The sequence below is a fragment of the Labeo rohita genome, chromosome 2 (assembly GCF_022985175.1).
Source record: "Labeo rohita strain BAU-BD-2019 chromosome 2, IGBB_LRoh.1.0, whole genome shotgun sequence".
Taxonomy (NCBI): domain Eukaryota; kingdom Metazoa; phylum Chordata; class Actinopteri; order Cypriniformes; family Cyprinidae; genus Labeo; species Labeo rohita.
In genome coordinates this window covers 5,853,958-5,866,301 of record NC_066870.1, presented here as the reverse complement: position 1 = coordinate 5,866,301, position 12,344 = coordinate 5,853,958, and the positions used below count along the sequence as shown (strand labels likewise).

At 34.6% G+C, this 12,344-nt stretch overlaps 1 protein-coding gene across 1 annotated transcript in view; it reads left to right on the top strand.

Moving 5' to 3' along the window:
• The window catches only part of pde4bb (phosphodiesterase 4B, cAMP-specific b), an 89,345-nt gene that overhangs the window by 21,396 nt on the left and 55,605 nt on the right, over positions 1-12,344 (top strand). Inside the window, exon 3 of the mRNA XM_051132135.1 lies at positions 8,840-9,060. Coding sequence (XP_050988092.1) covers positions 8,840-9,060 — 221 coding nt within the window. The remainder of the gene's footprint in view (positions 1-8,839; positions 9,061-12,344) is intronic.

Genomic DNA, 12,344 nt, shown 5'->3' with positions numbered 1-12,344 from the left:
GTTTTCATTTCATGTCGAATTTGTGCAGACAAAACTGTATATTGATTTCACAGAAGACTGTAAACACTGTCACTTAGTGATGCTTTCAAGACATTGCTCTGTTTGTTTAAACAACCTGAAGCTTATTTCTTAACCAATGGCATGATTTTGACACAGAACGACCGGTTTGTCTGAATAATGGCTGGTGGTTTGTTAGTTGGGCGGAAGCAGCAGTAAAAGTGTTTGGGTAAACGCTCATTATTTCTCCATCTGGTGCATTAGTCATGCAGAAATTGTACACATGACCTTTAAAGAAAGGTACACTTAGTATTTATTTATGCTGTGCTGGCCAAGTTGACAGTCGGTTTTCTGTCTTTAAAAAGTAAAAAGAAAAAGCCATGACATTGTTCGACTGAGTTGGCAAAGCCATTGGAAGATTTCATAAAAAATCCTAAAAGTTCTTGATTAGGCTCCTGTACTTGGAAGAACAATACATTCACTTCTTCAACAGTCTGTTTGCAAGTACACGTGCACAATGAAGTGAAATAATGAGGCTGATATTGATTGTCTGAGAATGCAGTTCTCACCTCTCTTCTAGCACTCAATGAACGCTCGACACTCACCTCTCCTGCCTATGATTAACATCTACATGTGAATACAGGCTCAGTCTGTGGCAGCAGCCCTCTATAACCCTCTTCATTGAAATCCTTCTCCAGAACAAGTGCATTTGATTACTGATGGATACTGTATCACAGCCAGGAGTGGAGGCTGGAGTTTGAGTTGCTCCGACACTCAGATGTTGATTTAGAAAGACTGCAAACCCTTTTAAACACATGCTGTTCAATTATTTAACAAGAATTCCAAAGAAATGAAAATTGATACATTGAATTAAACATTGCATTTTGAGGTGCAAAGGCTGTAATAGTAATTTCTTGTACAGGGTACTTCAATAATATTTGTTTTATTTGCAACTTTGAAAAGTCATTTGTATAGTGTAGATTTTTGATTGAGAATTTGAGTGAGGTTTGCTTGTGCATAAGTTGCTGTACTAGGGTGTTGTGGATTGTTGCTATGTGGTTGCTGAATGGTTTTTATCACATTGTTATGTGGTTGCTAGGTTGGTTGCTTATTGGTTCAAGACAGTAAAGTGTCTATACACTGTACAACTTTGTGATGCTAAAATGTCACGGCAAGTTGTTTAGTGGCAGACACGTCAAAATGAAGTCAAAACAAGTGTGAAATATTTGTGATTTATACAAAGACTGACTCAGGGCAAAAGTCTGTTAATTGGTTAACTGTAAATTACCTAATTACCTAAATTACCTAAAATTGAAAATGGTTTATTATTGCATTATAAGTAATTTTACTGTAAATAACTGTCAAATATATGATTTTTGAATTCTATTTTTGATCATTTTTTAACTGAATTATGTTTTGTGATTTTTTTAAAAGCTAAATTATTATTTGAATTACGTAATTCAGGCAAAAAACAGTAAAAAGTCAAGCCTGGAAGTCTCTTTGTATTACATTTGTTTAGTTAACGTTATATTAAGTCAAGTCATATTTATTACTATAAACCTTTATACAGTACAGATTGTTTCAAAGCAGCTTTACAGTAATAACAGGAATAAACAGAAAGCCTGTTAGTGCAGAATTAAGTTACACTCAATTTCAGCTGTAAAGCAGCTGTTTAGAAGATAACAGTGTCATTATTCAGCTCAATTTAGTTCAGAAAGTGTCACTGTCACACAATTCATCACTAATGAAACAGACTCTGTGCAGCTATCAACCAGCTCAAAAGAAGAGAAGTTAAGTATCATTATTTGTGACCCTGAACCACAAAAACCAGTCTTAAGTAGCACAGGTATATTTGTAGCAAGAGCCAAAAATACACTGGGTCAAAATTATTGATTTTTCTTCTATGCCAAAAATCAGTAGGCTATTAAGTAAAGATCATGTTCCATGAAGATATTTTGTAAATTTCCTACGTAAATATATCAAAACATAATTTTTAATTAGTAATATGCATAGCAAAGAACTTTAAAGGAGATATATTTATATTCATAAATTATGCATTAAACATTTTCATTTTATCACTTAATAGATTGATTCCTCAATTTTAATTGATTGTCATTTTTACGAGACAGTATCGATTCTTAAATCCGAAGAAGAGTTGATTAGTCTAGCCTGTTTTCAGTTAATGAATGGAACATTGTAGAGCTCCTCCGAGTTCTCCCATTTAATATATCGAAATAAGCTTTGTGGTTTGTTACTTTTGATATGAAAAATTTTATTAGGCTGTTAATCTTATTAGGCTACAGCATTCAAACAACAAATGCCGTTTTGGCACTGTTTAATGTGGAGTGACAGATCGCTGTGCGCATGAGCTGATGATCTCCTCCACCTTAATACCAGTTTCAGCAGGTAATAAACATCCAAAGGTATGTTAAAAGAAAGAGTACAACTTACCGAATTCCATATCCTATCTCTTGTATTCGCTCAATCAGTGTTTCAACCGCGCAAAGACACCAATATAACAATGTAAACAATGTCAGTGTCACGTAACGTCACGTTTACCTTAGAAAAAAACATATTCAGTGACCATAAACTCATTAGTCAGCAAAAAAATCTAAACTCTAGAGAGGAGAATTTTGCTAAATATATGCACCATATGTTCATTATAATTTTTACTCTTCATAGTTTAGTTTATGTTTGAATAAATCCATTGATTTTTTATGGCAGCCACCATTGAAATGTTTATATTTGAATAAATATAATTATGTAATTGTAATTTTATTTTTATAAAAGTGTTTGTATACAAATCAGTTCATTTTAACCTTCAGTGTTATAGTAATGTACTAACTCTCATGTATATTTTACAGCATTAGTTGAGAGATTTTTTCCCCCTTGAGAAATTTGGCATGTTCTGTACCTGATATATATCCAAAATAATCAGTATTGAATCGAATCACAAGCTTCTGAATCATATTGAATCAAACTGAAATGTGAAATTTGTGTCACAACCCAGCCATAGTAACCAATATGCCATCTTTTAATAGCTGATACATTGTCAATATATTTTTGCAGTGATTTCTGGCAACCACAGCTTGTTTTTTTTTTACAATGTACACTAAAAACAGTGTTTGAAATATTTGTGCAATTTGAACTTTTACACTCTGTATTTGGTTTCAGCATATGAGAGAAAACTGAAAATGGCGGTGAAGGTCAACTAATACGAGACAGCCAGAGTGGACATTTTTGCAGATGAACAAACAGGTCACACGTCTGCCACAAGCTATTTGTCCAATCAATGTTATTGACATTATTTAATATGCAAAAATAGGACAGTAGTCCAGTGTGCAGTGTGAAACTATTTCAGTTGTGAAAAGCCCATGTGCCCGTATTCAGGTTACTAGATAGTGTCTACAGCTGCTTATGCAATGTATGCTTCAAAGAACAAACGATTATTTGTCAGTTTCTCACTTGACAGATATTGAATGTGAGGCAGAAGGGTGTGCGCTGTGACTCTCATTGACTCAGAGGCATATGACCGCAGGAAGGCAAGGGAACATAGAGGATATGCTGTCCATCTGTTTCTCTAAGCTACAGGAGAGAGTCTGTTTGTCTGATGCTCATGATCTCTTAGGGCTTTATTGATTCGTGCATTAGCGGTTTCCCAAAACTGCAGGGCTTAAAGTAACACCATTATTCCACTCTTAATGGGCAGCCACATTTTTTTCCACTTTAAATACTTGAAGTGGATTTTGTGAGATCCAAAGGAAGCCAGGCATTGGTTTTCCAGTCATACCCAAACCCCCCCAAGACACCGTCCTCCTCTCCCTGAGCTCTGGCTGTGCGTGTTTACTGACAAGCCTTGTAGCTTAACCCTCAATCATACTCATCATTAAAGGAGTCAGAGTGGTTGCCATGGTGACCGATCCTCCCAGCGATCGGCCGGTCTCTGGACATGCGTCCATGTATATCTTTACTTCTCTTTTATGTATTTGTTTACTTATTTATTTATTGGATCAATGCCTATGGGCAGCCTTATCCTTCTTCACCATGTTTCCCTCAATTCAGCCAATGAAAACATCTAATTTTCTCTCTCGCCCTCTTGTTTTTCTCATTCAGTCCAGAGCGTAGCAGCCTTCAGGGCTTTAATGCTGTCTGAGCAGAGACGTCGCTTGTATTACAATGGATGTAACATCTGTAAAGCGTGACATGATTCTTAGATGCTACTTCATGCACTTCTCATGGGATTCCCCTTACTTTCAATTAATTTCCCCTCCATTAATTAACTGGGCCTTCTCATCTATGTGAAGCCATTTTTTTCCATGACCTTCCACTGTTTCCCAGTGAAAAACATTTTGTTTTAGTGCTTTAAATTTCTAAGAATTGTTCAAGATAGACCCCAGTATTATATTATATTAAATTAAATTATATTATATTATATTATATATTTTATTACAACATTATTTACATGACAATTCATTAATGATTCGGCATTTATTTATTTATTCATTCATTTATTCATTCATTCGTTTGTTTGTTTATTTTTTAATGCATGCTTGAATGAATGAATGATATGAAAAAATGCCAAAATGTTTTTCATAGAAACTAATTTGTCCTGAAATGATTTATTATCAAAGAATCTGTTTCTGCAAAAATATGAATCAACCAAAATGGTTACACTTTATTTTGATAGTCCACTTTAGACATTCTACTAACTGTAAGTAACTTTGCAACTACATGTCAACTAATTCTCATTCATTTGCAACTACATGTCTGTTAACTCTCAGAATATGGGGATGATTAGGAAGCCATGATGTTCAGAGGCCAATGGGCAAATTTGGCCAGGTTGCCGGGGTTACACCCCTACTCTTTTCGAAAGACATCCTAGGATTTTTAATGACCATAGAGAGTCAGGACCTCGGTTTAACGTCCCATCTGAAGGATGGTGCTGGTTGACAATATAGTGTACCCATCACTATACTGGGGCACTAGGACCCACACAGACCACAGGTTGAGCACCCCCTGCTGGCCTCACTAACACTTCTTCCAGCAGCAACCTAGTTTTCCCAGGAGGTCTCCCATCCAGGTACTGACCAGGCTTAACTCTGCTTAGCTTCACTGGGCAACTTTATATTATTTAATTATTTAATTCATGATAATATTGAGATCTGTTATTAATATTTTAGCACCAATAATAATTGAAAATAATTGAGCAGTGTATCAGCACATTATAATGTTTTCTGAAGGATGATGCTGAAAATTCAGATTTGTATCACAGGAATAAATAACATCTTACAATATTTTTACATAGAAAAGTTATTTTAAATTCTAAAAATATTTCACAATATTGCTGTTTTTACTGTTTTACTATTTTTACATATTTTGTAATACGTGTAATAATTTGTATAAAATTATAGTACAATAAATATCATCAATATGCATAAATATTTTAGAATTAAATAATATAAAGTTGCAATCGAAATACTCAACCCCCTTGACCTGCAAGACATTTTGCTGCAGAGAACAAAATTTTGTGAAAAAAATCCGTCAAAGGTATCATTACACTGTTAGAGAAAGTTTATTAATACACGTTTGAGTAATTCTGAGAACATAAGTTGATGAATAATGGAAAAAAATCAAATTAGCTCTATAATTATTTAACCCTCAAAAGTCAAAATTGGTGCCGAATCTTTTCTTCTTTAAAACCGCCAATAAATGCTGCTTGGAAATGCTTAGAGGCTTCTGTCACCTCTCTACTGCAATTTTGCCCATTCCTTTCCTTAAAAAGCTTTTAGATAATCTTTGGTTTTGACTTTGTGACTGCTTTCTTCAAATTCAACCAAACATTGTCAATGAGAGTTAAGTCTGGAGAATGAACGGGTCACCCAAGAACATTCTATGACTGATCTCTGAAACAAGCATGAGTAGATTTGGATGTATACTTTTGGGATTATTGTCCTGCAGGAAAGTCTGTTGATCATTAGCTTCAGTCTTTGCACCAAAGGCATCAAAATGTTTTGCCAAAATGGCCTGATACTTTAAAGAATCCATGATGTCCTTCATATAGTCATGATTTCCTCTTTCTGCTACAGTAAAACACCCCCATAACAGGACTGGTCCACCTCACTGTTTGACTATGGAGATGGTGTTCTTCTGCTTATAAGCTTTGCCTTTTTTTGCACCAGACATACCACTGATCCATGTGTCCAAAAAATTCCAGTTTGGTCACATCAATCCATAAAACATTCTACCAGAATGTTTTAGATCTATCCAAATGAATTTTAGTATGTCACATCGGCCTTTTTCTTTTTATTGGTCAAGAGTGATATTCGGCAAGATGCCTCAACATGAAGTTCATCTTGTCTAGTGTTCTTCTTTTACACTGTACTGAAATATTTTTCCTTCTTTTGTCGGGTCATTTTGCAAGTCTTTGGCTGTACGCTGCAGGTTTTTCCTCAGTTGTTCTGATCAAAAGTTTTATGAGACTGTGCTGAAAGGTTTTCTGGTACAACACATTTTAAACTAAGGAGTAAGGCTGCTAGTTGTGTCTCTAATAATATTAATAATAATACAATTATTTCTTTTCTATAGCTTCTCTATAGCTTTTGTGAGAGCTCTGTTCACTTTGCCATATTTGCTGCTCAGACTTTAGCACATGCATGGGCTAAATGTGTGTTTGTGCAGCTCAAGCTAATTCTATTTTCTAATAGAGTTTCTAAAGGTTTAGTTGTTTTTAGGACAATTTTGTTCCCCACTATGCAAAAGACTGAAAAAAAGCAATGCTGAATAGGGGTTGAATAATTATGACAAATATTTTATAAAGTCCTTGATCTTCAAATACTGAAGTTTCTGGGGGGTTGAATCATTTTGATTGCAACTGTACATAATAAAATGATACATTTTACTTACTAGAAATTACACACAACTTTTAAAAAATCCAGTAACGAGAATTTTGGATGAGAAATACTCTTTAATGTTCCTGCAGCAGAGTTTTCTTCATGCAAAATTTAATTTATTTATTTGTTTCCTCTGGCTTCGGGATGAAATATGAGCCAGACTTGTTCTAGACAGGTTTCATGAGATTCACCCAATTACTGCTGTTCCTTTCTGATACAGCTCTCCATCAAAGTGTCAATACATTTCCCAGAATTATAGCCAATTCTAAACTCACGTTGACACTCTACCAGCAGTCAGACAGAAGCAGTAGCTGTTTTCTCTCTCCCCTCTCAATATCTTGTTTCTCATTAGTTAGCTTTCCCAATCTACAGACCGCGCTCGAGGAATTCCTGGTAACACTTCTCTCTTCTGGGTAATTCTAATTGAACTATAAACATATTTCGTGGTGATATATTCAGTCTTCTGCTATAGGCTTTAAAAAAAGATGTTGTCCAGCGGCTACACTGACAGTGATATGCAATCACAGAGAACGAGCCAGCCGTTAAATGTGCTGTATCTATAAAGAACTGTCAGGAGATAGAGTCAACATGCTGGAGCAGGAGAAACTGAACAGGGCTCTATATCAGTCATGTAGCGTAAATGAGAGGCTTACTCCCTAGAGCGCCGTACATCACCTTAAGCGACTTCACTGACATCAACCTGAACAAACCAGATAAGAACACAATTTATGAGCCAAGCTGATTGACAAAGTCCAGTACAGGTTCCCACACTTTTACACGTTTCATAAAGCTTGTGTGTAATAAGTAAATTTCAAACAGAAGGCAATTTTAATTTTCATGTAAATAATGACTCATATGACACACGATTGAACATTTTCCTGCTTCTTTATAGACCAAATTTTAATAGAAAATATGAAAATATAATTTACACATGCACTACTGGTCAAAGGTTTCGAACAAAGATGTCTTATATGCTCCCCAAGGCTTCGTTTATTTGATTGAAGATGCAGTAAAAGCGGTAATATTGTGAAATATTATTGCAATTTAAAATATGTTTATTATTTTTGTATTATTTTTTAAATAATACTTTTATTTGACAAGGATACATTAAATTGATCAAAAGTGACAGTAAAAACATTTATAATGTTTCAAATAAATGCTGTTGTTTTCAACTTTCTATTCATCACAGAATCATTTTTTACAAAAATAGTAAGCAGCAAAAACTGTTTTTATCATAATGATAATAAGAGTTATTTTTAATAATTGAGCACCAATAATAATTGATAATAATTAAACATCAAATCAGCATATTAGAATAATTATTGAAGGATTATGTGGCTGGAGTAATGATGCTAAAAATTCAGCTTTGATCACAGGAATAAATTACATTTTAAAATATATTCACAAAGAAAACGATTCTTTTAAAATTGTGATAATATTTCACAAAATTACTGTTTTTATCTTATTTTCTATCATATAATTGCAGGCTTGGTGCACATAAGAGACTTATTTCACATATCTGTTTTATTTTGTGTGAAACAGGATAGTCAACAAGAGGAAATAATGTGAGATAGGACTTTTATCCATCAGAAATTTGTTGGATTTTATATAAAAGGTGGTTTAAGGGCTTAAAAATGAGTAGTTGACCATTCAGAAGCCAAGCATGTTAGTACATTATGATGAAATATTTTGTTCTTTGGTATAACATATCCTAATTAATCATTCAAAATTAAGGAACCTGGATTTATAAAAAAAAGGTTGTTTTTTTTTAAAAAAAGGGTCCATTTTGATTTCATATTGAATCAAATTGTAGAGTACTCCACATTACATGATTATTGCCTACATTATTTCATTTGTATATTTATGTATTAATTTCCTGAGGAGTTCATTGATTGTGCATGATCATGTATGTGGACAGCTACAATATTTCTGCTCTATTTTTATGATGTTAGGACATCAAGGACCTCTCAGGATGCATGTCTTCAGGAGCTACGTTGGGTGTGGATCTCTGGCGAGGCCCCAGACGCCACTCAGGAACCCTTGTGTTGCCGCCGTTGTCATGGAGACAGGCAGAGAGGGCCCGCAGTCCTCAAGAAGATCACGTTTCCAGACCCACGTCACTGGGCTTCGTTACCCCACCGCGTATAGATATCACGCCAGTGCCGCCTGATAGGTGAGCTCAGTTATGACTCTTAAATCCAGCAAATGCAACACCAGAACATAGTGACAGCTTATAAATGATTCAAGGTTTAACTTTGTATTTTGTTTTACCAATAAATTCTGAAAAATATCAGTTACAGAGTATTAGTTACAGTATAGATTATTGTCTTTTTGGATCCTATAATAATAGTTCTTTTTATAGAATTTCGTTTTAGATTTCACTACCACACTAACCAGTGTTCACAGTAACACTGAAAATGTATGCTTGTTTTGAGCATAAGCATGTCTGTTCATGATCAGTTTTTAGTCAGTGAATTTAATTTCATGAAAATAATGAAATGACAGATGAATGGCAGATCTTATTTTTGCGGGTTGTATATTATTTAGGGTTTAAAAAGTTAATTCTCCTATTCACAAATTAAGGACTAAAATCTTAAATTGGAAGAAGGTTGTATGTAAGTCGTGTTGCATGCACTGCAAAAATAAATAGTATTTTCAAACTAATATTCAAACACCCTCAAATCAAGATACAATTTTGCTTGAGATGCAAATTAAAGCATATGAAGTTTTCTAAGCCCAAATATTTGTTATTGGTTTCAGTTCATTCTCAGTGTGTCATAAAACAAGACTTCTTAAATTATGTAATTTTGCTTCTCAAGTAAATTAATTCTTGATTTAAAGTGCCCCTATCATGCCATTTCGAATATTGCCTTTCATGCAGTGTGTAATGTAGCTGTTTGTGAATATAAACAATCTGCAAACTTGTAAAGCAGAAAGTGCACTAAAGTTATTGTCTCCCAAAAGAAGAATCGACTCTGAACAGTCTGAACGAGTCGTTAGTAATTCAAATCCCACTTCAGTGTAACACATTTGCATAAAGCCCACCTTTGTTCCACATTGGCCGGCTGCGAACAACTTGACCTGCCCTCAAACACATGTTTTTACTGACAAGAGCTTCTCTAATCTTGGGGAGTTCAATGCTGGATTCACAAAACGCTTGCTTTTGAAAGATGCCTTAGAACCTGGTTTATTTGGACCAGCTGGCTCCACTGAATCATAACCTGTGATTATGATAATAATAGATGTTCATATTTTCTATTGAACATCCAGAATATAGAACTGTGACAAGGGGCGTATCGTTTCTCACACTCGCTGTATGCGGTAGACTGATTACAGCAGGCTGTTGTACTGAACTGCTTCAAAATCGTTTGAGAATCACTGGAAAATTAGGTGATATTAATGCATATTTTGAGAAAATAAAAGCATGTTTGACCTTGCATGCATGTACTGTAAACCTGTTGTAGGAGACTCAAACAATAATATTAGGAACCTTTAAAATGAGAAAAAAGAAGAAAGAAAAAAAAAAGAAAAAAAAGGTGAATAGGACAATCACCTTTTTGCAGTGTCATCAATTGTTTCCAATTCTAATAGTTGGGAGCGGAGATACTCAAGTGCTATATTTTAATTTAATAATGTTTTTTATTTAATATTTTATATTTCTAGAGGATTTTATGGTACTAAATTATATTTATGGAATAGTTATGATCAATTTATTACCTGTTTTTGAGCGTAGACCTGAAAATGAAATTTCAGACCTAAACTTTTGTAAATCTTGAGTCCACTTAAGTCCAAAACTTACGTTTCGTCTTTTTTAAAGAAGACCCTTGGTAGATTATTTTTAAAATGAACAATGTTTAAAAAGTTAAATTAAAAGTTACAGGAATTTAAGTTTATTTTTATGAAAAATGCACAAAAATATTGTTTTATATGGAATATATATTTGCTATTTTTGCTAAAACATGTTTTACTCTAAAACTGCAAGAAAATCAAAAATAAATCTAAATCTGAAGTTGTGCTTCAAGTTTGAGGCTGATATCTCAGAAAAGTAGGTTTCAGTAAGATTTTGCTTGGGTGCAATATGAAATGTTTCCATTCATTTCCACTGCGGACCATCTAACCTTTTCGAATCATGTCCATAATTTTTTTTTTTATATGTGTGTGTTCACTGCAAGTGTGAAAACCTTTAACAAGTAATGGTAACACTTCAGTATAAGAAACAATTCTCACTATTAACTAGTTACTTATTAGCATTGGTATTTGCTGTTTATTAGTACTTATAAAGTACCTATTTTGTTGGACCATAGTCTACATCCCTAATCCTACCCAATATCTGAACTGATCTTCAGATGCAAGCTTACTTTTACCTGTTGTTTGAACATAAATGTGTGTTGGCAGTGTGTACACAACCACCCTATAATGGTAAAAATCCACCCAGTGGTATTTTTTAATCTTTATAAGTAATATCCTCTTTTTCAGATCAGGCTTTTCAGCTTCTTGTCGGTGTGACGTCACACCAACCAAGGCCACTTCCATGATAGTTGATTGACACGACCGTCTTACCCTAGTCCCGCCCTAAATGTACTGTCTCCAATTGAGCATTTGAGGTCTGTTCTGTTGTTCGATGTAGCAATGAACATAGCATTCATCATTAACTCCCAACATCTGAGCCGCTGAAGATGCAGAAAATTAATGTAACTTTAGTTTTTGAAGGAAATGCGCACGGCGATCTACATAAATGTGTCTATGTTTGCGCGAATCATTTGTGATCCAGCTTCACCTACAGCAGAAGTGAGTATAAGGGTTTTTTATGCATCCTTGCAAAGCGCCTTTCTTAATAATGTGCTAGTTAGCAAGTTTCGTGGCTAAATGTAGCTAAAGTAAACATTACGGCTCATCGTCCCACATATGAGATGAGTGGGGTGAGCAAAGCTCATTAGGGTAAAAGGGTAAAAAATGGTGTTTTTTACACTTCCACTGAGAAATTCTAAACAATGTTATAGACTTCTCATTAAAGCGGTCATTGGATGCAAAACTTACTTTTACATGTTGTTTAAACATAAATGTATATTGGCAGTGTGTACACAACCACCCTATTATGATAAAAATTCACCCAGTGGTATTTTTGTAATCTTTATAAGAAATATCCCCTTTTTCAAATCAAGCCATTCTCAGCTTCTTGTTTGTGTGACGTCACACCAACAAAGGCCACTCCCATGATAGTTGATTGACATGACCGTCCTACCTTAGACCCGCCCTGATTGAGCTGTTACAGTCTGACTCCGACCGCCATTGTGTCGACTCCAGTGCAGAGGAAGACAAGAATGTCTCAGATTGAGCGACTGAGATGTTCCGTTGTTGGACGTAATAAAGATCATAGCAGTCATCATTTACTCTGGACATCTGAGCCGCTGAAGACGCAAAGGATTAACTTAGCTTTCGTTTTTTAAGGAAATGCGC